The sequence below is a fragment of the Lygodium microphyllum genome, chromosome 23 (assembly GCF_053477565.2).
Source record: "Lygodium microphyllum isolate KBCC chromosome 23, Lygodium_microphyllum_v1.1.10, whole genome shotgun sequence".
NCBI lineage: Eukaryota > Viridiplantae > Streptophyta > Polypodiopsida > Schizaeales > Lygodiaceae > Lygodium > Lygodium microphyllum.
This window is the reverse complement of record NC_141157.1, coordinates 24,371,163-24,397,401: the sequence shown is the minus strand read 5'-3', so window position 1 is coordinate 24,397,401 and position 26,239 is coordinate 24,371,163. Positions and strand designations below refer to the sequence as shown.

General features: G+C 42.2%; 1 protein-coding gene across 2 annotated transcripts in view; it reads left to right on the top strand.

Moving 5' to 3' along the window:
- The first annotated feature begins 1,905 nt into the window (after positions 1-1,905).
- LOC148015977 (isoprenylcysteine alpha-carbonyl methylesterase ICME-like) overlaps positions 1,906-26,239 on the top strand; it is a 46,573-nt gene continuing 22,239 nt past the window's right edge. The window contains exons 1-4 of one of the 2 annotated variants that reach the window (XM_087664789.1): positions 1,906-2,723; positions 2,813-2,889; positions 20,341-20,410; positions 20,543-20,623. In XM_087664789.1, coding sequence (XP_087520915.1) covers positions 2,359-2,723; positions 2,813-2,889; positions 20,341-20,410; positions 20,543-20,623 — 593 coding nt within the window. In that variant the 5' untranslated portion in view covers positions 1,906-2,358. The remainder of the gene's footprint in view (positions 2,724-2,812; positions 2,890-20,340; positions 20,411-20,542; positions 20,624-26,239) is intronic. The other variant, XM_087664788.1, reaches the window with a different exon arrangement.

Sequence of the window (26,239 nt, the reverse complement as noted above, 5' to 3'; positions counted from 1 at the left end):
ATTTTGTGTAAGCCTTGTAGAGCTCGGCAAACCTTCATAAAAAGTCATTGTGGCAATGTTGCCAAGTGAATTCCTAAAGCATCATAAGCATGCAAGATATCCATTGGAACATGTGCACACTATTGGGTTGAAGATGGCAATGAATATCTGGATATTAACTATGATATTATTCATGGATAAAAGTTGAGTATTAGAAGCTAGAACATAAAAGTGATGTACTCCAGCAATAGAATGGTTGCATGTGAGGTCGTTGATGTAGAGAAGGCTTGATGTTTGTGCTCTATAAGAGGCGAAGATTGCAAAAAGTGCTATCTAAGATGGGGTTTGTCCTAGATATGCCATCCTTTGTGGCCATTGCCAATAGGGGTTACATGGGGACATTGCTACTTGTCAAAAAGCTACTAAGACCTCCCTTTAAATAGAAGGATGAAGTTGGTCACATTGTTGTAGTATCTCTTATAGTTGGAGGTGTTGAACTATTTAATTTTTTTTTGTGTATGGCCCATGTGCTCCTGCACCAATGCTTGACTTTGTAGGTGACTTTGAATAGGATGCTAACTAAGTGAGTGGAAATTTGTGGCTATATTAAGCTTGTGCATTGAGGTTCTAAGCTTATCTAAACTTTATAACATGTAAACCTTTTGTTTTTGAGAAAAGTCACATTTAATCATGCCATGCCAATTAAACAAAGAGTTGAGCTTCATGCACATAAATTTTCAAAGCTTTTCAGATTACTCAACTAGAATGCATGTGGGTAATGCAATGGTGAGATCATTGATGAATATAAATTGAATCTTTACTACATTTTAAAGATGGAGTAAATTACAAATCTTATGAAATGACTAGAGTGGTAAGAAGATGGTATTGAGGAAATACTTAAATCTAGGTGATGAATTTGGTACTTTGAGGTGGACTCTACTTTAATCAATGAGTGGTGTGGATCCTCTTGCTATCTAAAGTTGAATTCCATTGATGTGATCAGCTTACTTAGGAGCTTGGCTTATGCTCTAATATTGATAGAGCAAGATGTACATATAGACAACTCATCATTGATGAGAACTATTGAAAGAGAAGAAAAAGCAAATGCATTATCAAGCTAATGAAAAGTACTCAATGTTAACTATGTTTTATATCAATAGGTTAAATGGTAACAATCAAACCACAATATAATTACAAAATAGACATTTGTATTGAGTTGCAAGTTCCACAATACTATAAAGCCATCTATATCTATATTAGAATCTATATCATCCATAGTGGAGCTTGTGAACTAACCTATTTTCTATCACACATGAGAGAATAATCCTAAACCTTTGGTTATTCATCAAATAATTTTTAGTATGTATTCAATCTAAGGCAACAAATTCTTTTAGATGTATGCGAGACTTAAAGAAACAAAAGCATTATATCTCACACATGGTAGTGATTTATTAGATGGGTCAAGCTCGTTTCTCATTCTTGATGGATTTATGCTTTGCAACACATGCAACATACCCAACCAAGTGGGCTCCCGCATTGGGGGTAAAAATGATGGTATGTGGGACTTGGGTGGCGCGCCCTTGCTATGCCCCCCATTTTGTCTCCCTCTCCCTCTCTCCTCATACTAATTGGAGGAGACGCAATGACTCAATCAAGAGACCGTGCCTTGCAAACACATCGAGCTTAGGTATTGTAGAAGCAATGAACAAGTCAAAAACGAAAAGTTAAGGGCTTAGCGTGGATGTGACACTAACCTAAAGGGTGTTAGCAACTTCTGTTAGGGATGTGACACTAACCTAAAGGGTGTTAGCAACTTCTGTTAGATAAAATCGAGTGTGATGTCATCTCATTTCATATATATTCGATCGCGCGCGCACACAAAAGAAAAACGTGATATATACATAAATCCCTATCTAGGGTACTTGCTATTTGTGACGTCTGTCGGGACTCGGGACTCGTGGAAAGGCAAGACAGGACGTTCGAGAACCAGCACACGGACTTCTGATGTCTGTCGCTTGAGTGAGAATCAGTAAAAGTAAAGACAGGAGAACCAGTATGCCACGCCATGGTCTCCTCCTCCTCAGAGAAGCGTGCTCTTTGTAAATCTACATCCCTTAAAACCCCCGGTGATACAACTTTCCACGCTTTTCAGACACAGCAAGTTCGGAAATGCAGTTGTCGCTCTCGTCTTCTTGCTCCATTTTCAGACACAGCAACCCTTGTAACGCAGAAGAACGGTTCACGGTCCCGTCTTCTTGCTCCATTTTCAGACACAGCAAGCTCTGTAACGCAGAAGAATGTTATGATTCCATCAAATGCGGGTTGATCGCGGTGATGCAGACGTAGCATCCATATCCATTGCGATCAGAAGATCGAAGCATGGATATCAGAACAGCTGGGAGTTGTGAACAAGGTTCTGCACATGTGAATAAGGATGGCATATCCAAACTTGTTCCTCTGGACTCCCAGCTCCAAGTGACTGTTCCGGATGCTGTACATCAAAACGCAGCATTTCAGCCTGTCCGTCCATCTTCAAAGAATGAATTGGTTGATCATTCTCACAACATTGCTTTGGATCCTGACTCTCTCACATCAAGTCCAGAAAATCTACCATTATTAGCACAGTCACACCAACATACATATCTTATGGAAAGTGTTCCCCCAACTACCTTGATTCAACCACAGAATGTTGTACAAAGAGACACAGCATGCACATGGCTAAGTTCGATCCTTGGTTACATCTAGTAAGTGATTATACTGCAGTACTTGGAAGCACACGGCAAGAGTTTTGATGCTGATCACTGAAGTTTGGTTTCTTGTTGTAATTTTGCAGCATATGTTATAGATGGATGTTGATGTTTGCAGCACTCGCTCTTTATGCTTTCTTTCTCATGCCGGGAATTCTTCGAGGTCCTAAAGCTCTTGTGCAATTTATGTTTGTCCTAAAGTAGTCATTCGATACAGTTGGTGATCATGTTTAATTGTGATAGCTGCTACTTATCATAAACCAAAATGTAAATTTAACTTTCTCATAAGAGCGTAGCACATCCACAGCTATGCAAACACACTACCTTTTAGCATGCATGCAGGTTCTTGCAGTCTCTCTTCCTGATTCACTATGGTCTGCAAAATTTCCATATCCAAAAGGCTAAAGAAACTTGTTCTGTAGCAGAAACGAGCTTTGATTGCTGAAGATGTGTCTTGTCTGCTCTTGGTTCACAATAAGAGAGCACCAAGTGGGTTTCACCTAATAAGTGAGCCAAAGATGATTTACAGGTCTAGTAAAAAAGAAAAGACTTAAGTACAAGAGATGAAACTATGCATATCATAATCAACCCACAAATTAGAATAATATCACGATGACATGTTGCAGTAAGGGTTGTAGTGTTCTCAGGCTAGGTCTTTATTAACTCATCGATTAAGGGATATTGTAGGTATGAAATAGAGAGAGCCTATTGTATCCTCTTTTATTGATGAAATCTTCTAAAATTGCAAGAAGAAACTTTTCAAAGTTGCAATTAATAACTTCTAAGCTGCAAAAAGTATTTCTTTGGAATATGAAAGTAGCTTTCCAAAACAAGGATAAATTCTATAATTTTCTTGTTTAGATGCTTCATTCACACACAATCATTGAATATATATCCCTTCATCAAAGGTCCTTTGGACTTACTTTTTTTAACAATGCTAGGGCATTATGGGGATGATCTACTATGAAAAAGTTGACCAAACATTTCCTTGGCCTGTGGGGATTGCCTATCTTTAATTTTCAACTCGTCTCAATCTCTTTTGGTATTTCTATGGTTGTAATTTGTTTTTGAATAATTATCATATTCAGTTTGAAGTGTTCATTCTTCTCATTTTCTTGAAATGTTTAGTCATGAAAATATAGAAATTCTAATAGTTAAAAAGTATATTGTATTGTATGAGATACTTATAGCAGCATCAGAGCTTTGGCTTGGTCCTTACTTCAATACTAGTAGTGCTTACAATTACAAGTTTGCTTGCTTTTAATCCTTGCATTGATTGCTTGAGCATTAAGGTTCAATGCTTGGAGTAGAGAATCAACATATTTGCGAGTAATTTAAATCCTTGGAGTAGAGAATCAACATATTTGCGAGTAATTTCTCAAACTAGAAATAGTTAAGAAGGCTAGAGATTCAAAAGAAAAAAGCCCATTTTTGCCTAGGAGAGGTAGCCATGGCAACAAGAAAAGTCAATCAAGATGTACACCTATTTTTAGGAGGCAAAGTGGAACAAATGAAAGGATTTGTTGTACTTTAAGACATAGAAAGAGATTGCATTGAAGTCTATTTTGAAGGGAGTGAGCCCTAAAGTGGGAGCACAGGGTGGAAGCAAGAGCTATGGTGGAGAGAGAGAGAGAGAGAGAGAGAGAGAGAGAGAGAGAGAGAGAGAGAGAGAGAGAGAGAGTCGTAGGCACCTGCAGTGCCCTGCCACTCTGCACCGCCTGCGCCTGATCCCTTGGCGCCTGCCCCGTTGACTGCTCTGCGTCAGCATGCAAGCCTGCCGCAGCCGCGTGTAAGCCTCACCTGTGGTTGACCCGTTGCCCGACACCTCGGTTCATCTGTGCGTGTCGGTCCGGTTCTCCGTTGCAGTCCGGTTGCTGCATCCGGGTGGTGCACTGATTTTGCAGTCCTGCCTCTGATCAGAGAGAGTTACTTAAGCAGAAGATATTGTGGGAAGCTTATGATTCCCCTTTCTCAGGACATCCTGGCTATGCCAAGACTCTCAATGCAGTTAGGAAGAGCTACTATTGGGAGAGGCTTAAAGGTGACGTTCTTAAATATGTCACTGAATGTTTGTCTTGTCAAGGTATCAAAGCCGAACATGTCAAGATGCCAGGGAAGTTACAACCACTTGACATTCCCCAAATGAAATGGAAATTCATCAGTATGGACTTGTTGTTGGCCTACCCCAAGTTTAGGGAGGATACAACTTCATCATGGTTGTGGTTGACATGCTTACTAAGGTTGCACACCTTGTTCCAATAAAGACAAACTATAAAGCCTTAGACATTGCAAGGTTGTTTATCAAGGAGATATTCAAGCTACATGGGCTGCCCAGAAGAATCATTAGTGATCGTGATTCTCTCTTCACATCACACTTCTGGAGAGCTATCTTTCTTGGCTGGCCTGGATATGGCTTTTATTGAACAAACGGTAGCCGCTCTTGGTCCGGATTCTGATGCAGAGGAACCGGAGGATATGGTGCTGTGTACAGAGGAGATGCTGCTTGCTCTTGACTTTCAGCCTGCGGGTAAACGCTCCAAGCATACGCCCGAAGAGATAATCGGTCATCAGGATCGTTCTATGCTCAGGTGGCCTCTGATTCTGTGGATTCCCAGGAGATTGACTGGGAGCATTTGCTGGAGTTTGCCAATACGTTGCTTGGCGACTATGTCCAGCATAATCATGAAGCTTTTTCTGACGCGGGAACTGAAGAGGTTCTGGAGGCAACGGTGGATCCGAAAACGGTCTTGCGCTCTTTTTCAGTGTTTTATGACCGTGCAGTTATACTCTTCTTCACTGGCAGGATTCCAGTGCTTTCCCATATTCGCCAGTGGTTGCACCATCTACTGCAAGGGGAGTGTGTTGAGGAGATTTTTGTTGGACCTCGAGGCTTCTATGAGGTACTGCTGAACTCGGACAAGCATCGGACTGAGCTCCTGTCCAAACTACCATTATTCTTTGATCGCCGCTTGGTCCATGTCGTGCCATGGCGCCCTATGGCAGACTTTCAGCGCCTGCTTCAATGTGAATGCCCGGTGTGGGTTGTTTCTGTATGTTATGGGACACTACAAGGAAGAGGCCTACGTGGCTGCGCCTTAATTGCTTTGGCATGCATCCTTTACATTTTCGCTTGAAATGGGGTAACTTTGCGGGACATTGCTTTTCGTGTGGTAAATTGGGACACTTTATGGCCGAATGCCCAGAGAGGCAACCGTCTTCAGATAATGTGCATGTTGTGCCGCCCAGGGATGACATGGTGCTTGATGCTCCCTCACAGGAGGAAACCCAGCCATCCAGTGTTTTGGATAAAGGTAAACAACAGGTTTTGGGTTTGGAGTCTTGTAACAATGAATGGATAGAGGCACGTCCCAAAAAAGGTAAGAAGTTGGATGTTGCTTTGCCGGATTCTGGGCCTGCTATGTCACAAGATTCAATGCGCATGTATATGCACAGGAAAGAAATGGCCTCTTCACAGCATGTTGCATGTACTATCGCTCCCTCTGTCCCCCGTAATCAGTCTACGAGGAAAGTATATATAGACGGGCCCAAGGGCCCGCCTGCTAAGTTAGCATTTGATTCTAAAGGCAATGTGATTACACCCTGGGATCGTTGTTATCCCCGCGCCACCCCTAAGACAGTGGATATACCATCTACTTCTAAAGCTGGCCGGCCGAATTCTTTTGCAGTCTTAGCTGATTTTCTGGATGATGGTGTTCTTGACATTCTAGCAGACAAGGTGAAATCGAGGCAAGCGGTGCCTCCTTCCTGATTTTTCTTTTTTCAGATATATGAAGATAGCCACGTGGAATGTGTGAGGCATTTGTTCTCGCCATAAGCAACATGCCATGTGGACTGTCTTGCATGAGAATCAGTGGGATGCCTTGTGTGCGGTGGAACACAAGAGTCACAGTGATGTAGGAAAAGTGGTGGATTGTCATGGTTTTCGCTTATTTTATGCAGGGACACATGATGTGCATTATTCTGGAGTGCTTATGATTGTCCATGAGAAATATCAGCCTATTCTTATTAAAAATGATGTGCAAGGCCGCTTTGTGGTAATTGAAATTTTATTTGAAGGAGAGATCTTATGGTTGCTGGGCCTCTATGCTCTGAATGACCCTTTATCTCGCCGGGATCTTTGGAAGACTTTGCAGAGCTCCATGTCACTTGGCAGAAGGGGTTTCTTGATGGGAGATTTCAATATGTGTATTGACTCTTCCCAGTCCACTTCAGGGCATTTGGTGATGGATGCTCCGGAAAGTCGGGCGTGGAATGTCTTTGCTCTTGCGGCTCTTAAGCAAGATCTATGATCTTGGTTACATCCGTCCTTTCCAGGGTTTACTTTTCATTCAGCGCAGTATGCATCTACATGGTCGCGGTTGGACCGAATGTACATCATGCAGGATGATGACTTTTTGCCTGAGATGCTGGAAATGAAAGTATTGCAGCAATATGCCTTGTCCGAACATTTCCCTCTCCAACTTGAGATACTGGCACAACCCATTGCACCTTTTATGCAGTTGTTGGATAGACTCCCTTTACGTTTCAACACTTCTTATTTGAAGCATTCAATCTTTCAGGGCTATATGTAGCAATTGATTGAGAGATTTTTATTGGACTTTGCCTCCGAGGGCACAGTTTCTTTTGAACGACTGGTCTCTAACGTGCAACGGGTCGCTCGCCAGTATGGGATACATCATGCCTCTCTTTGCCGGTGGCGTCACCATGCAGCGGAATGCTTACTGACTTTGGTTCTTTCGCTTCTGGTGGATACCCCAGATGATGATTTTCTATTATCACTAGCGCAGCGTTTGGGCGATCTTATTAAAGAATTTCAGTTGAAATCCTATCAACAGGCCAAATTACACAATTTGACGGACAATTTGCAAGATAATGCTTGCCAGACCCGTAAGTTCTTTCACGCCTTGCATGCTTCTCCTGCTCGAGAAAATATGACCAGACTTTAGGATTCAGAATGTCGCATGGTTACTGATTCGCACACCATTGTCGATATGTGCAGGAATTATTTTCGGGATCGTCTTGGTTCTTCTTCGTCGCCTTCTGACGAGGTTACGTATGCACGTTCAGTTTTCTATGATCTGGTCCGCCATCAGGTTCCACTTGATATGCGAGCTACCTTGGAGGCAGATATTTGTGAGGAGGAGGTTATGGATGTTTTGTTACATCTGCCCAAGGATAAAAGCCCTGGCTGGGATGGCCTCACCAATGAATTTTTGAGAATTTCATCCCCCTCCCTCTTCCATTTCCTCCCTCTCACTCTCCCCTCCTCCCCCATTTCCTCCCTCTCCCTCTCTTTCTCTCTCATTTCCTCTCCCTCTCTCAATATATATACACAAATTATAAAAGAAAAACGGAGAGGGAGAGAGAGAATCCACTCTCCCTCCCTCTCCCTCTCTCATTTCCTCCCCATCCCTCTCCCTCTCCCTCTCTTTCTCTTTCTCTCCCTCTCTTTCTCTTTCTCTTTCTCTTTCTCTTTTTCTTTCTCTTGTTCTCTCATTTCATCCCCCTCCCTCTTTCATTTCCTCCCTCTCCCTCCCTCTCCCTCTCTTTTTCTCTCATTTCCTCTCCCTCTCTCAATATATATACACAAATTATAAAAGCAAAAGGGGGAGGGAGAGAGAGAATGCACTCCTACGCAACTGGTGAAGCCATTGGTAGCTATGTTTCAGCAGGTTTGGGAAACAGGGGTCATGCCTTCCTCATGGAAAGAGGGCCTTATCAAATTGCTTCCAAAGGTTCCTTCGCCGTCAATGTTGCAACAGTGGAGACCAATTTCATTGATGAGCTCGATGTATAAAATCTTTTCCAAAGTCATGGTGAATAGGCTCCACAAGCACCTTCCAGCGATTGTGCATCCTCTTCAATATGGTTTCATTAAGGGACGCAACATTCTGGATAATATCTTAAATGTGCAAATGGCCATTGACTATGCAAGGCACTCTAGCCAGGAAGTGGTATTGATTCAATTGGATCTGGAAAAGGCATTTGACTATTTAGATTGGTCTTTCATTGCTGAACTTATGTCTGCTATGGGTTTTGGTGCGCGGATGTCCCGATTGATCTACACCATTAGTGCTGAGGCTTCTTCGCGTGTTATGCTCAATGGTGGGGTTACAGAGCCATTTGTCCTTGCACGCTCGGTGAGACAGGGTTGCCCTTTGAGTCCTCTCTTCTTTGCCGTGGCGACTCACCCGGTTCTTTCAATGTTATCTTCAATGGCAGCTTCTGATCAGCTGGCTTGTTTGTCTCTTCCTTTGGGGCAGCACTTCATTAGCCAATCTTTGGCTGATGATAGCTTTATGATTTTGCGTGCAGACAAGGACAACATTCGCAAGGTATTAGATGTTTGGACATTCTTTGGTCATGCTTCGGGTCTTCGCATCAACGCCTTCAAATCAGCCATTCTCAGCTGCACGGAGTTGGATTTACAGTCATTGGGTTGGCAGGGTCAGGTTGTTTCCCGTGGCTCCATTGTCAGGCATCTTGGGTACCCGTTGGGTGTTGATGTTCGGCCAAAGGAGCTACTGGAGTGGATTTTACAGAAACTGGCAGCTAAGTTTATGTATTGGAAGTCGCAAGCCGGTTTGTCTCTTTCTTTGGGGCAGCACTTCATTAGCCAATCTTTGGCTGATGATAGCTTTATGATTTTGCGTGCAGACAAGGACAACATTCGCAAGGCATTAGATGTTTGGACACTCTTTGGTCATGCTTCGGGTCTTCGCATCAACGCCTTCAAATCAGCCATTCTTAGCTGCACGGAGTCGGATTTACAATCATTGGGTTGGCAGGGTCAGGTTGTTCCCCGTGGCTCCATTGTCAGGCATCTTGGGTACCCGTTGGGTGTTGCTGTTCGGCCAAAGTAGCTACTGGAGTGGATTTCACAGAAACTGGCAGCTAAGTTTATGTATTGGAAGTCGCAAGCGTGGCCCTTTCATGTCCGCCTCAAAGTGGCGCAAACAATTATGCTGCCAATGCTCACATATTTCTTGCCATTGCTGCCCTGGACTCCTACTACTTTGAAGGCTCTCACGCGTCCTATTTGTTTCATGTTATGGAAGAAGGATTCATTGCACGCAGGTCTTTCGTGGATTTCGTGGTCACATACATGTACCCCCAAACGCTTGGGTGGTGGGGCTATTTTGGATGCTGAAACTCATATGCTGGCCCTTCGTTGGTCACTTTTTCGCGCTATGTACATGGATCATCACCCGTGGACCATTATAGCCTGTTATTTTCTTGAGGACAGCGGGCTTCGACATGGCAATACACAAATTCGGGGCTCCTGGTGGCATGCCCTTAATGCAGACTCTCGGTTTTCCAGCCCCGTCTCCTCTCTATTATTGCATTTGGTCGGCTCCTGGAAAGCGGTGCTCCAAAAGGCGAGTTGGCATCTAGCGGAGGACCGCTTGCATGCTAACTTCTTTCAACTGGAATTGTTGGCAGTCTCAAGATTACTTTCGTGGGAAGACAAACATGAGCTTCGACCAAAATTTAACCGCATGGCCCGTCTGGGGGTGACTTTAGTTGCGGACGCCACCCTTGCCAGTCGTAATGTCTTCGCATCGTTTCGTACGGCTAGGAGACTTTTCAGAATCCCGCGTGGCTACCATGACTTATGGGAGCAGCTTTTGTTGGTACTTCAGGCTAGGCAACCTTTTCCTGCCCTTGCGGTGGATCGTCCTTGGCAGGACTGGGACCTTGCAGGCCGGTTGAGTCTGGAGAAGGCCTCTGCTAATCAGGTGTATCATCTTCTGATGAAAGATCATCAATGGCTGGCTGTTAAAGCTAATTCTGTATGGGGTTTGCGGAAATCTCAGTCATGGTGGAGGGCAACGGTGATGGAGGGCTGGTTGAATAAGACACCGTTCAAGTGCAAGGTCTTTCTTTGGCGGGTGATGATTGGTGGTCTTCCTCTTGCCTCGGCCCTCTCCAAGCGTCGAATCTCGAATGGCAATTGTTTCTTCTGTACTGTGGAATCGGCCCGGCATCGATTTATTTCTTGCCCGCTGGCCAAGAGGATCTGGTCGCTCTTGTCACAGGTTTGGCGTACAGTGGTGGGGTCCTCGCTCACCCCGTTCGATTGGGTTTTTGTGCGCCCAAAATACCCCACACCGCCACAGTCGCATATGAAGATCTTGTTTCACTTCTTCAGATTCTGGGGATGCTGGCACAATTGGACCACTCGGAATGCCTTTCTTTTTGATTCCGCCTCTAATGTACCGAAACACATTGCCCGGCTTAAAGGTCTCTTGGATTGGCAGATAGATCTCATTCGGCACTTGGACTTGCTCGCTCGGGAGGACTTGCTTACCTGGCATATGGCAATTTCCTCTGGGTCTTTGCCACCACTTGTGTAACTTTTGTGTGGCTTAGTACTGGGATCTTACACGTCGGCTTAGAGCCCTCGTGTATCTTGTAATCATGGAAACTTGTACTCTTGTTTCGTAATTAATACAATTACCTTTTACGAAAAAAAAAGAAGATATGAGAACTCCAATAGTCACAATGTGTGACCGTTTTTCCCTTTATTCAAATGTCATTGAAAGAATAAAAAATGAAGGGACAGTGATGGATGCGTGCCACCTATAAGGTATTGGTGTGCAGGTAACTAATGCACGATGTGGATATTGTTAATGTAACTAATACACGGGTGGCTAGGCATAGGTGCTTTTATCCCTATAACAACCTTCCACTTAAAGACGAATGTGCCCTTAGTAAGGAGAGAACAAGAAAAACAAGTGACAAAGTACAAGTGTACATAGAGTATAATAGGATGAGAAAAAAACATCATCTCATCCAACACCCATCAACTTCCTAAGGAAGGCAAAACACTCCGCTAAGAGACTTTTAGTGAGCAGATCTGAAGGATTTTAGTTAGTTGAGATCTTAACAAGCTCAATGGACTTGTCCTTAACGACCTCTTTAATAAAGTGGGAACACATCTCAATGTGCTTTGTCTTCTCATGGAAGATCGGATTCTTAGCCAATTGAATAGCACTCATAGAATCGGAATGCAGTGTAGAAACCACATCAGTAATCCTAGGATGTGTAGTAGATAGGGCCGTGCATTTTTACACCCTGGACATCCAGGAAATGGCACCTTTAGCAAAGGGGAAGACATAGCTAGAGATGGACTTCTTACTATTTGCATCTTGCATAATCAGAGTTAGTGTACCCCACGACTCCTGTATCTTGGCCACCATAATAAATGCACATAGCTGCTGTGTCCTTTAGGTACCTCATGATACCCTTGACGGCATGCCAATGTCGTTTACTAGGTGTAGCCATATAGCGTGCTATAACTCCCACTAAAAATGCTATATTAGGGTGAGTGGCTATCATGGCATACATCAAACTGTCCATTGCGGATGCATAAGGGATCTTGGTTATCTCGGTCTTTTTGCTCATCAAACAACAGATAATTGGCCGGCCTAATCTTCATATGAGAAGGTAAAGAATATCTAATAGGCTTAACATCTTGTAGATGAAACCGCTCAAGGACCTTTTGGATGTACTCCTTCTATGACAAGTAAAGAAGCTCCTTAGAGTGATCGCACGTAATGCACATCCCAAGGATATGTGAGGCCTGTCCTGTCTTTCAAGTCAAAGCTTTTCTTGAGCTGACCTTTCAAGGCATCCAACTCATCATGAGGACTCCCAACAACGAGTATATCATCCACACAGAGGATCAAAATCATAAGGCTGCCATCACGAGTCTTCATGTATAAACACGGATCAATATTACTACGGGAATATCCCTATGAATGCATAAAAGTATCAAACTTGTGGTACCATTCCCTAGGTGCCTGCTTAAGGTTTTAAAGGTTCTTTCTCAATCGGTATACTAGGTGGTCCCTGCCAGGTTTTGCAAAGTCCTTTGGCTACTCTATGTAGATCTCATCTTGCAAGTCTCCATGAAGAAAAGCTGTCTTGATATCCGTTTGATAAAGATTCAATTCAAGTTGAGCAACCAAAGGCAATACCAAGTGTAGGGTAGTCATTTTCTCAACATGAGAAAAGATTTCATCAAAGTTCACACCGTGTTTCTGCTTGGGACCCTTAGCAACCAATCTGGTCTTGTATGCTGGCTTGGGGGGTCCAGGGATACTTTTCAACTCGTACACTACCTTGCATGACAGAGCATGCTTGTCACTAGGCAAATGAACCAAATCCCACATATGATTTTTCTACACTTAGTCAAATTTCGATTACATGGCTCTCTTCCAAGAGTGACTATCACCTCTATGCATGGCCTCATCATAAGTAAGAGGCTTACCAATATCAGTCACCATAATACAATCCATAGAGGGTACAAAACGCTTAGGCTGTCGTTTATCTCTAGTAGATCGCTTTAAAACAAGATGTGAGGCCTATACATCTTGTGGAGCATTAGGGACGTGGGCCACTGGAGCATTAGCGGTCGTTGTAGGCTGTCTAGTTGGTTGTACACAGTAGCAGGAGGCTCCTCTTGAAATATTAACTCGTATATCTCAACGATATGCTTAGGTTGCTTATGCATTTTCTTCTCATGGAAAACAACATCATGGTTGCGGATAACCTTCGGAGCTTGCGGACCCTATAGGCGATAGTCCATCTCGCCTACATTTCCATAACCAAGAAAGATGCATTTCACAGACTTAGGATTCAACTTATTGGGCTATCCTTGGGAACATGGTAGAAAGCTTCACAACCAAAGATATATAAATGAGCATATGAGGGGGATTTTTCAATTCATACCTCCTCTGCAACTTGATAGTTAAGAGTAGTACATAGGGACTAATTAATCAAGTATATGGTAGTAGTAATTGTCTCAACCCAAAAATATTGTGGTAAGCCTGTTTGGCTAAGCATACTATGGACTCGCTCGTGAATTGTCCTATTCATATGCTTAGCTATATCATTTTGGGGTGCGGTGTATAGGGCGGTCAATTGACGCTTAATACCCCTCTCGTCACAAAACTGCTCAAAGGCTTTATAGACATACTCATCTCCATTATCTAACCTTTAGGCATTTCAGCCTATAGCTAGACTAATTCTCAACAAGAGTAAGCTAATGCTAAAATGTAGCAAAGACTTCCGATTTTTGCTTTATAGGGTATGCTCAAACCTTAAATGTATAGTCATCAATGAAGATAACGAAATACTTCGTGCCACCTAATGACTTGTAGGGCATGGAACCACAGACATCTGAATGAACAAGAGCCAAAGGCTCACCCATGTGTGTCATACCAAACTTTTTATGGGTATTACATGTTTGCCTGTCATATAAATAGTGATCACAAGACTTAAAACACTTCTAGTCAAGGACAAAAGATGCTGCAAATCAGTAAGCATTTTCATTCCTTTCATAGACATGTGCCCAATGCGACAATGCCAAAGAGATACATGTGGAAGTACATCTACTACTAAAACATGGTCAACTGATTCGGATATAAGCAAGGGGAGAGAGCATTGGCTTAGCATCCGTGCAATGACAAGATTCCCATGGATAATCTTCCATGAGAAATCACCAAAGGAGACAATATAACTTGCATCATTCAAAGTGCCAATAGAGGTAAGACTCTTGGAGAGCTGGTACATGATGTACATCATGAAGAGTGAATGTACTTCTTGACCAAACTGCGACTAGACATCACCAATATCAACGATCTCTAATGCCAGGTCATTACCCAAATGGACAGATCCAGTCATATTGCGATAGGAGTGAAACCGCTCTCTATGAGAGGTCACATGAAATGAAACTCCTGAATCTATTAAGCAACACTAAGTATATCTTGACAAGGCATCAATTAGCCATGAAGTATCAAGAGAAGAAGTTGCAAGTATGACATCATCATCAGAATCAGCCTGCACGGCATTAATCTCTTCAATCTTAACGTTGGACTTGCTATGGACAATGTTGCGATTATCATTTTTGTCTTGTACTTTACCCTTGCCCTTTTTCTTGTGCTTGTCTTTGTGCATTTTATGGCACTGTGGCCGAATATATCTTGCTTTCCCACAGTAACGACAAGTCAATGAGGACTTATGGCCATGGGACTTACTATGAGACTGTCCAGGTGACTGAGAACAAGAGTACCGAGAGTCTCTCCTACAGTGGTTATTACCGCTCCTATCATTATTGCCTCTAATTGTCAAAACATGAGAGGAGTAGAAAGCATCGACATTCTTTTTGTTAACCTCTTCATTGAAGAATGCACCCTTTACATCTTGTAACTTTAACCCTTTAGTAGGCATGTTTACACACATAGTAGTACGAAATATATCCCATGATTCAGGTAGTGTAACTAAGAGAAACAAGGGAGGGAGATTACCCTTGAATTCGATTCCTTGCGAAGACAAATGGCTGAGAATGGAATAAAACTCATTTAAGTGGGTTGACATGGAAGTGCCCTCCTTTATACGAAGGTCCATGAGTTGTTTCAGCCAATACATTTGAGAAGTAGGGCTTTGCTTGTCATACACATTGCAAATCTTATTCCATAAGTCCCATGCGGATTGCCAATTAGGGAACATTATAGAAAATCTGCTTAGAGAGGGACAAAATGATCGTGGACTTACATAGCTTATCCTATTCAGCCCAATCATCTACATCAATACGTTTGGGCTTGACACCCTCATGATTGAAAGACTTAATCTGCATTTTCTGTACTAAAACTTGCCAGATTTGGGCCTTCCCAATAGCTGTAGTTGGTGCCATCCAACTTGTCAATATTAAAGATAGCACTGTCATTAGAGCCACCAGCCATAATGAGACCAAGCAAGTGCATAAAAAAGGGCAAAACAAGCTACTGTAATAACCTGCAAACTAGTCCCAAAACCACTGTCAAGTTGGGCTGAAAACAAGGAGAATTGCCAAAGTTATGAGTGGTCCACAAATTGTAGGCAAGAGACTGTTAAAATCCAAGTGATTGCCCTTAAATAGAATGCATAGAACTGAAATGACAGGTTGCTGTAATAAATTGCAGCAATATGCAAACAATCAACTGTAAGCAACCAAGAGAAGAAAAGCCAGGAACAACTAGCATTGAAGACTTTCACAACTGCAGTGTGTCAATAACCATACATGCAAGAGGCATAGATGCCATGCACAGGGTAGGTCTCAAGGTAAATGAAGAGAATTGCTAGATGCATAGCCCATTGAGCAAGGCTTAATACATAACCTGAAGGCATATAAATACCATTGACAAAACTCTGACAGACATAAGTGCCAGGTCCAAGACAAAATATCAAATCAGCCCGTGACAGGGAAATTGCATCCAATGAGTATCAAGAGAGCATATACATGTCACAGTGAGTCCCACTGTCTCATTGTAATAAGCTCAAGCTTAACTGTATAACCAAGTACTTTGTAGTACATCCAAGTGTTAAGTAGCAGCTTCCACAGGAACAAAAGTCAGATGCTAGACAAGCAAGTTAAGCTCAAAATCTCATGTGAGTAGCATCCATGCATCCAAGGTCCAAGTAACAGACATTAGGAGCATCAAACCCCGTGTAGTCGGCAAAGCTCTTACTGTAGCATCCAAAGAGGTAAATGACAGCCAATGTCAAGTGTCCTAGCTCCAAGATAGCTCAAGTGCAAGTCAAATGCAAAGCTCAATGTCCGTCATAATATAACCAAGAATGTAGCATCCATATCAGAGTACATTTAACAAATGTTGCATGTATCATCCATTGATAAGAGACATGAAGTGTCTCAAATGAATGCTCATTGTGAGAGATGATAGTGAAGGTCAATGAGACCGAGCTTCAATCTCAGCTCAATAGCATGTTATGAGCACAACTGAGCATGTAAGATCAATGGTATACCCTAGTGTAGCATTCAAAGTGCTCGGGAAGCATCCAATGGCAATAGGCATACAAGATCCGTGATAAAATAGTGTGCTGCCCTGTTATTCCAGCAATGAAACAACCCCTGTAAATTGATCCAAAAGAGCTCAATGTGGCCCACAAAGCATCTCCAAGCAATAGCCTAACATCTACCAATGTGCCAGCATCAAATGAGCATCAGTAGAGCAATACAGGAGCCGTAATCTCTGAGTAGACACTGTTCAGATCTGTGACAGCAAGTCTGTTCATAAACAGCAAGAACAGAGATTGGAAGCTTCAAAGGATGCCCAAGATGCACAATGCTGATGTTGGGGAGTTGGGGGAATAAGGCCAAAGTGACCTGGAGCTCACAAGAGTTTGAGGATATGCTTGAGAGAGTCAGGAAGTGGGCAGCAGCAGCAGATGCAATTCACATTGTTGCTGTTGCTGTTGCTTTTGCTGCTATGTTTGCTGATGGGAATGGGGTTGGGGAAGCACTCTAGGGGACTTAAACAAGTCTACCCGTGGCTTGGAAGCAGCCTACACAAGTTGGAAGAAGCGGGAGATCAAAGCTCACCTCGAATGGAAGAAGCCATGGCTGCCATTGACTGTGAATTGCTGTAGGTATCTCAAATGAATGCTTGAAGCAATGCTAGGTCAAGCTCGAGCTCTCGGGGAAGATGGCTCTGATATTGGTTGAAAGGAGTGAATCTTGAAGTGGAAGCAGGGAGTGGAAGTAAGAGCTATGGTGGAAGGAGCAAGAGTAAGAGAGATAGACACACAATATGTGGGAACTCCAACAGTCACAATGTGTGACTGGCCTTCCCTTTATTCAAATGTCGTTGAAAGAATAAAGGATAAAGTGACAGTGATGGGCGCTCGCCACTTGTAGGGTACAGGTGCGTGGGTAACTAAACTAATACACGGTGGGGGTATTGTCAGTGTAACTAATACATGGGCGGCTAGGCATAGGCGCCTTTACGAGTACCATTTTGTCTTGTACACCACCTTGGCTTCTTTTTCAATATATCACTGACCATCTTGCAACACCTCACATTTTGATGTGCAGTGACCATTAACATTTTACATGATTTTGTCTCAGGCTGATTTTGGCCTTAGAAGATGTTCATATATCTTTCTTTCTTTCTTTCTCTCTCCATGTTCACAATCAACTTCAATCGTGCACTCTCACATGGTATCGTTGGTGTTCTATCGCTTAGGAGGTGGTATGGCTTTGCTGCATGTTTGTGGAGATTGAATTCCCATAGGTATTACTAACTTTACTTGTGGCATTGTAGCTTGCGTGAAGAACCGTGTGTTTGATGCTTGCACAAAGCACAGAGGTTAAATATCATTATGTTTGAGAGTGCATCCTAGGTCTCAAGCTGGAGGTGGTCTACTATCCTACTGCGGAGAATGCAACATACATCTTCACGAAGCCTCTCCCACACTTTTTGATACTTCATCACATTCACCTCCTTGACCTTACAGCCATTCCTAGGATCTAAGAGGGGGTGTTAGCATTCCATGTTCCCTTGCATGCCATTTGGTGGTTATGAGCTCCGTTAGAGTTTGACAAAGACAGACGGAAGCTTATATTGCTCAAAATTTTCAGCTCATCATTAGCATGCATCATCATTTTGCTGCCAGCGTGATCACATTCATTTCAGCCCTATTCATACCTGCCCATGAGTGCATTTCAATTCATGCCATGTGGCCATGTTGGGTGGCATATTTCCAACTTAAACTAGCCTTCCCATAACTAACTGCAACTTTTAAAGGCCTTTGACATCCATTGATTCTCTCGAGACCCAGCCTCATTAATTTGCATGAACCTTAGTTGCACCTCACATGTGCAACATTTACTTAAACTTGTGGTCAAAAATTAATCCACACGTTAAGTGAGGCTTGCAAAAATACATGTCCTCATGACACTAACACCTGCCCATGAGTGCATTTCAGTTCATGCCATGTGATGATGCCTATTTCCAGCCTTCATGTTATGCTGGTCAGACTAGATTTTTGCCTTTTTTGTGGTGATCAGCTAGTTTTTATGCCGTTGCCTCTCGTTAGGACTGATCATTGCCAGATTGGATTGCCTCCATTCTCTCAGTTATTGCCTGCTATCACAGCATTGTTTTGCCACATTCCAGTGCCCTTACTGATGCAAATCAGCAGCATGCAAGGACTGATTGTTGGAGCCTTGTATTCAGCATTTTCATTCTGATCAACACAGTTTTGTTTATACTCTCTCTCTCTCTCTCTCTCTCTCTCTATGCCCCCCCAACCCAAACCCCCCACCATTTTCATGATCTACTTCTGTTGTGTACTCTTAGAGAAACCACCACCATATAAATAGGAAGAATGGAATATCTTCCAAAATGCAGAAGCAGAACTGTCAACAATGAGGACCTCCTCATACCAACTTCAAATTCAAATAGGAGGATCCCTTTCGAGGCACAGGAGGATTGTATATGTCAGAGATGTCAAATGCAAGAGTTCGAGATGGAGGAGCATTACACATGTAGATACATTGTATACTATAAGATGTGGGGCTGCTGGCGTAGCCTTTTCTATGAGGCATACATCCCCTATATTAAGCTAGTCTTCCATGACCAAAGATGCATGAAGCGTTTTGTTGTTTGGGAGATTTGCAAACAGCAAGATTCACTATTTGGCCCGAAATAGCTGCTGCAAATGGCTGTGCACAACATGAGAGTGGACACTTACATGGTCATAGCATCACCAGCACATTGGTTTGACAACTCATAAACTTCTCTTCAAGGTCATAGCACCACCAACACTAGCTCAACCATTGGTACAGGTTCTACTAGGTAGAGGACAAATAGAGTTACAAACCTAGCTCGGTGCCGTGTGCTAAACTATCTCAGTATGCATGGCACTCATAAACTTCTCTTCAAGGTCATAGCACCACCAACACTAGCTCAACCATTGGTACAGGTTCTACTAGGTAGAGGACAAATAGGGCTACAAACCTAGCTCGGTGCCGTGTGCTAAACTATCTCGGTATGCATGCCACGGCAACAGCTGAACATTTTATAGGAGCCTTACCTTGAGAGATACCATCATGAATCTCATAATATCCCTCCTTCACGAACCTATGTTAGATCTTTTAGGATAATAGGAGGGCTACTGGTTCTACAAGGTAGATGACAGACAGCTGCAAACCTATTTAGGTGTTTTTTTGGTATGCATGCTACAATATCCTACTACAGCTGGACATTCTATAGGAGCCTTACCTCAAGAGATACCATCATGACTTTCCTGATATCCCTCCATCACAACCCTACGTTAGATCTTTTATGATAGTAGGAGAGCTAGGGGCTATTGTACACATGTATGATTCCATTTTCTAGTTGTTTCATTTTTCATTTTATCCATGACAAGACATACATTTATTTTCTCTCTCTAATCAATTGCTCCACTTTCAGTGTTTGCCATTGTTGATTCCATTTCCCTTGAATTTCTTTCCTTTCGCATGTCATGCCATAGATTTTTGTGTCAGCTACATCAGAATTTTCAAAGAAAGGACATAAATCAAGCTCATTACTTTCTCCTCACTCTTTCCCCATTGCTGACTCTACAATTCAGGTTAGTAGGCCTTGTGATTTGTCGCCTTTTCCTCAAAGTAAACTGACCTTAACCAGATTAGTAATGTGAAGCTGTGACTTTATCTTCTTGGATTGTTTGTACCCATCGACTTATCTTTCATAACTTCCATACTATACAGATTATTAACTGATCAGTTGTAGCATGTTTTCAGTTGCTTGGCTTTACTTTTTTGACAAGCGGATCCATCGCAACATCGCATATGGGCCAGGGCCAAGGAACAAGTATGTGTGAAACTGCAAACACATGTGTAAACACGTGGGTATATTTAAGCTTGTTTTGTGATGGATTCAGAAACTTGGAGGTTTTTTTTTGGCAATGTATGACGCTGAACTTCTTACCTTGAATATATGCAGGCTGGATCTTTACTTGCTGGAAAACCTTGGTACTCCAAAACCAGTCATAGCATTTGTGACTGGTGGTGCTTGGATAATTGGGTTAGTTTGCTTCAAATCTGGTTTGGATGTAATCCCACATTGGGCTTTGATATTTTTGTCAGCCATGTTTTCACATCCATCATATGACTCAAAGCGATAAAGGAATTGAATGATAATGCTTTAGTATAAAACTATAGAGGTTCGGTGGCTGTAAAAAAGCAATTTTTCCTAGTTGGGGCTGGATATGCTGCTTGGTACTTGATAAGATACATCTACTCTTGGCTGTCCAAATTCTCCACCCAACTTGAGTGACTAATTGATGAAGTGGTAAAGTGCATCTTGTTGAAGGAAAGGTTGTGTTGGAGCTAATCATTTCAGGATCTTTATTGATCACTTTGTCCTTTATGTGCTTTAGTTTTGCACAAATATGCTTAATGATATTTATTATGGTTCAAGGTTCTCATTACATCCCTCGCCTTGTCAAGTAAATTATTTTGCTTGCTCTAATTCAACTCCACCTAGTCGCTGTTGTATGTGTGCTTGTGTGCATGCACACACACCCACACAAACAAACAAGTTTTTTTGTAAGTCAGAGAGATTTTATATATCAATGATCAATGTCCAAAGGGCAACACTATAAAAGGTGCAGCCAAGAAGTATCAGAAACATGCATAAGATGATGTAATTGAGGTTGACCTGATCCTTTTGTGGCCAGACTATCAGAGAGAGATTGATGTAAAGTTCTTTGAAAGGAAGAGTAGCCATACACAATGGTAAGCTAAAATGTTGCTAAGTGAAGAAGTTTTCAAATGCTCCATAGAGCCTATAAGTGAACCCAAAATAAGAAGGTAGCATGAGGCCTCAATTTGGATGGAGGTGCATCAAACAGCTAGAAAAGTCTGCCACATGTGAAATGTGGTAGAGAATTTTGAGAGAACTAGAAAGTTTCTGAAGAAGATCCTGAGAATGAGAGGACAAGACCAAAAATATGCAGAGAGGACTCCTGGGAAGCTCCATATCTATGAGACAGAGTCAGAGCAAACTTACGAGCTGCAAGCAATGAACCTGAAGGAATAGCCCCAATCATACATCCCCAAACACAAAGACACTCTTTAAGAGGCAATTTTGTATTCCAAATTTTAGATAAGTGACAAGGCCATTGCAGAAAAGAATCTGTATGATTCCAAAATGCATTTGCATCCTCTGAAACCCAGGGTAAAGGTTGTAGTAGTAAGTACATCTATTTAGCATTCATTCCATGAATTGGATAATCTTTACCATTGTATGGAATGTTCCAATCTTTTAGCCTGTCTTCAAGATTTAATTGAAGTACCAATACAAAAAGGCTGAAGTATATTACAAATGAGAGTCCATAAAAGGCATAATGATGACCCAAATGATATGTAAGATGAGCTAGAGGAAAAATCAAAATATTGCCATCACTAGCAAGCACATCTGATACCCTAGATATTCCTTACATTCCAGAAAGTATGCCTACTGCACTTAAATGACAGTCAATGGAGGCTTAAATACTTTAGTCTAGTGCAAGCTTTCTAGACGAAGGGAATTACCTGTCACATCAGATTTGCCAGTCCATTTAATGTGAGAGAGAATCTCTTTCCAAGAAACAATCGATGCATTTGCAAATGGACATGACGGAAGGGACCCTGAAAACAACCTAGAATCCAATCCTTTGCCAATCCAATTTGAAAATGCATTTGTACAAGGCGATATGGACAAAGTACCCATCAGTTTAGTCCAAGGTTGCGGTCCTTCAGCAAGCCTTGTAACAAAGCCAATTTATGAGATTTTGGAGAGGATATTTTTTGCATGGCCAATAATTCCATGGACATGGATGTGAAAGAATTAAACACAGATTTGGACCACATCACAAGGGGAAAGAAAAACTGAATATATGCTGTAATGATAGATTGCACATTTGCAAATGAACATGCAGTGGGTGAAGTAGACAATTTGCAATAGTCCCATTTAACCCCTCAATTTTTTGGAACTCATTTGGACATTTGTAGAGAGTTGAGTTCCAACCCATGGGATAACCCAAATGTTTGGAAATAGTATGTGAATGAGGACTTTCACCTGGGCACAACAAAGCCTACGATTCTTTCTCAATCAAATGCAACAACTTTGATGTTTGAAAATTGACCCCTAAAGCTGCAGTTATGCAGGAAAGGTCTTGAGAAGAGGCAAAAAGAATGAATTATTTGTATATGATCGTAGAGCTTTAAGCCATGGACACATATTGACATATCTTAGCGAAACATATATTGTACTTGTCAACACATTGTTGCATTCATGACATGGTTATGTACTCTTTTTTGTTGGGGAGTAGGATTCCACTTGTTGGGCCTTGCTCCCCACCATGTGCATCCTATCCCTAGAGAGTGAGCGACACACACTCGCCACACCCCCTCTAAAGACATACCCTAATGTAGAAACACAAATACAATCGTACGACAAAGCACAAACTGAACAGAATACAATCAGGGTTAGGGAAACTCAGAGACAATTAATATAGTGAAGAGTTTGATATGAATGAATTTGTATAATACAATGCTCAAGCAACAAACACACTATGACGCTATACCCTGAATTGTTGTGTATGGAGGACTGAGGCAGAGTTAATCAGCCAGAGAGATTGTGGTACTGCGGTGGATCCCACAACGTAGGAAGGAAGCCTTAGAAGATGTTTGGCAATAGCAAACAAAGCAATAGATGCCGGATTTGTGATAGATGGAGCAGTGAGTAGAGAGAAAACTGCAAACACAGCCTATGGATAGTGTAGGATAGCCTCGTGGCAGCAAGATAGTGAAAACACAGCTTTCTAGTGGGCGTGCAATGGTAGGCAGCAGCAACTAGCACCAAATGCAGATGTAGGCAGTTGGTATAGGTGCTGCAGCAGCAAACATAATGTGTAGATTGGCCATCAGGCTGAAATGCAGCCTTTGGAAGTGATGGCGGCAGCTGGTGGTAGGAGCAGCAGGTGTAGGCAGCATCAGATGGCTAGAAACAAGTGTTGGATGAGTGAAGGAAGTGCCGGGTAGCTTTGGTTGAGATGTCCTCCGCGAATAGTTGTGGACAATGAACTTCTAGCACTTGAAACTTGCAAAAACAAGATTCAGAAGAGTGGGAGGGTAAGCTATCTATGTAAAGAAAGTTGGGGCCTCCCAAACTAGGATTTACATGTGAGACATTGAAACTCTCTTGAACCACTCCCGGTTTAGGAGAATGGTTAAAATTCATTAATTAACTCGAGTTTTGGGGCTGTTTGAAGAAAGCTAATGGTAATTTAGCTATCTATATAATACAATGCTCATGTAGCAAACATGCTATGTAGTGAATGAATATTGTATCTCGAATTGAAGGTGTTTGGCAAAATGCAATAGTAGATGCTAGATCCATGAGAGATGAAGGAGCGAGGAGAGAGAAAAGTACAAACACAGCCTACACATGGTGTAGGACAGCATGGGAAGTAGTAGGATAGTGAAAACATAGCCTTTTGGTGGCTTGTAGATAGGCCACCACACTAAAATGCAGCCTCTAGAAGTGATGGCAGCAGCTAGTGGCAGTAGTAGGGGGTGTAGGTAGCGTCAGATGGCTGGAAACATGAGTCGAATGAGTGAAGGAAGTGTTGGGAAGCTTTGGCTGAGATATCCTCTGTGAATGGGGTGTGGACAACGAAGTTCTAGCATGTGAAATGTGCAAAAACGAGATTTAGAAGAGTGGAGGGCAAGCTATCTATTTATAGAAAGTTTGTAGCCTGCCAAATTAGGGTTTATGTACAAATTGACAGAAGTGACAATGATGAGCTCTAGATAGGGAAATGTTAAGTTCTTATGTGATGCAGAGAAGCCTTGGGAGTCGAGGAATAAATATTTAGAAGGGAGCTTGGAGAGATATGCCCTGTAGAGAAAGTTATAGAAGCTTGAAGGAAGACAGACCTGGCTATGGCTGCCAAGGTGAAGCAAGTGGAGATGAGTTGAGAGATAAGCTCATTGAGTTGACTTGAGGTTAAGAGGGACTGAGAGAGCAAAGAAGGGAGTCATGCCATGCCTGATCGGGCTTTGATACCATGTTAAAAGTTACGGATCTAGAGCATAGCAGATGCTATGTCCAGTGGAAGATGAAGACCAAACTCATGATGACATGGACAAGTAGAGACAAACAGTTACACAAGTGAATTAGGTTCCAAGATGGCAGCTTGGACTCATAAACACAATCTTGTGTAGGACTAACAAAGACAAGACACTTAATTGAAAGTACAAAGCATCATGACATTGTATTCATTCCATATGAAAGTGATAGGAATACTAAAACTCTCTCAAATCACTCCGAGTTCAAGAGAATGATTAAAATTCATTAATTAACTTGAGTTTTGGGATTGTTCAATGAAAGGTAATGGTAATTTAGCTATCTATATAATACAATGCTCATGTAGCAAACATACTATATAGTGAATGAATACTTTACCTCGAACTCTTGTGTCTCGAGGACTGAGGCCAAGGTAATGAGCTGGAGAGTGTGTATCCAGTAGATCTTGAATCGTGCCAAGGCAGCCTCTGAAGATGTGTGGTAGTATGAAACATTGCAGTAGATGTTGGATTTGTGAGAGACAGAGTAGTGAGGAGAGAGAAAACTACAAACGCAGCCTACAAATGATGTAGGGCAGCCTAACTGGCAGCAGGAAAGTGAAAACACAGCCTTTTGGTGGATGTGCAAAGGTAGGCAGTAGCAATAGGCACCAAATGTAGATACAGGCAGTCCATATGGGTGTAGCAGTAGTAAACATGGCCTATAGACAGGCCGGTAGGCTGAAACGCAACCTCTGGAAATTTTGGCGGTAGCTGGCTATTGTAGTAGGAGGTATAGGCAATATCGCATGGTTGGAAAGAAGTGTTGGATTAGTGAAGGAAGTGTCTTGTGAACGGGGTGTGGACAACAAAGTTCTAGCAAGCTATCTATTTATAGAAAGTTTGTGGCCTCCCAAATTAGGGTTTACATGTGTGACACTAAAACTCTCTTGAACCACTTCCAATTTAAAAGAATGGTTAAAATCCATTAATTAACATGTGTCTCAGGGCTAAATCTGAAACAAAAAAAGAAATGTATGCAAGCCCAAGCTCTTTTTCTTTTCTTTTTCCCAAGGCTTCCCATTTCAATGTAGCTAGGGCATGGGGCAAAGGATACATGTCGACTACTTAGTGACCTACCAAGACTATAAAGGTGATGGTTATCTTACCAAGGGAGCCCAAGTGTTCAAAGGACAAAGCAACAAATAAAGGATGCTTGTCGGCTACTCAGGGTTGTCACGTCCGATTAGTACAGTCCGATACTAGTACGGTACTAATCAAACTAATAAATCTTGGATCTATGTCCGATGTTACGTTTGATGAAAGAAAAAATACATATAATTTTAAGTCTACGGTTAATATTTGGACTTAAAAGTTAAAACATAAACTTAGAGATTCAAGTCAAAAGTGTAAAAGAGAGTTGAAACAAAGACTTAAGAGTGTAGCATGAATAATGAAACCGACAACTTTATTATGAGCCAGATGTGCAATCTCATACAAAAAGTATACAAAAATGGATTGAGATAAAAGCCATCATCCATGGATTAATCCGAATCAAGATACATGATTACTCTAGGTGCTCATAACA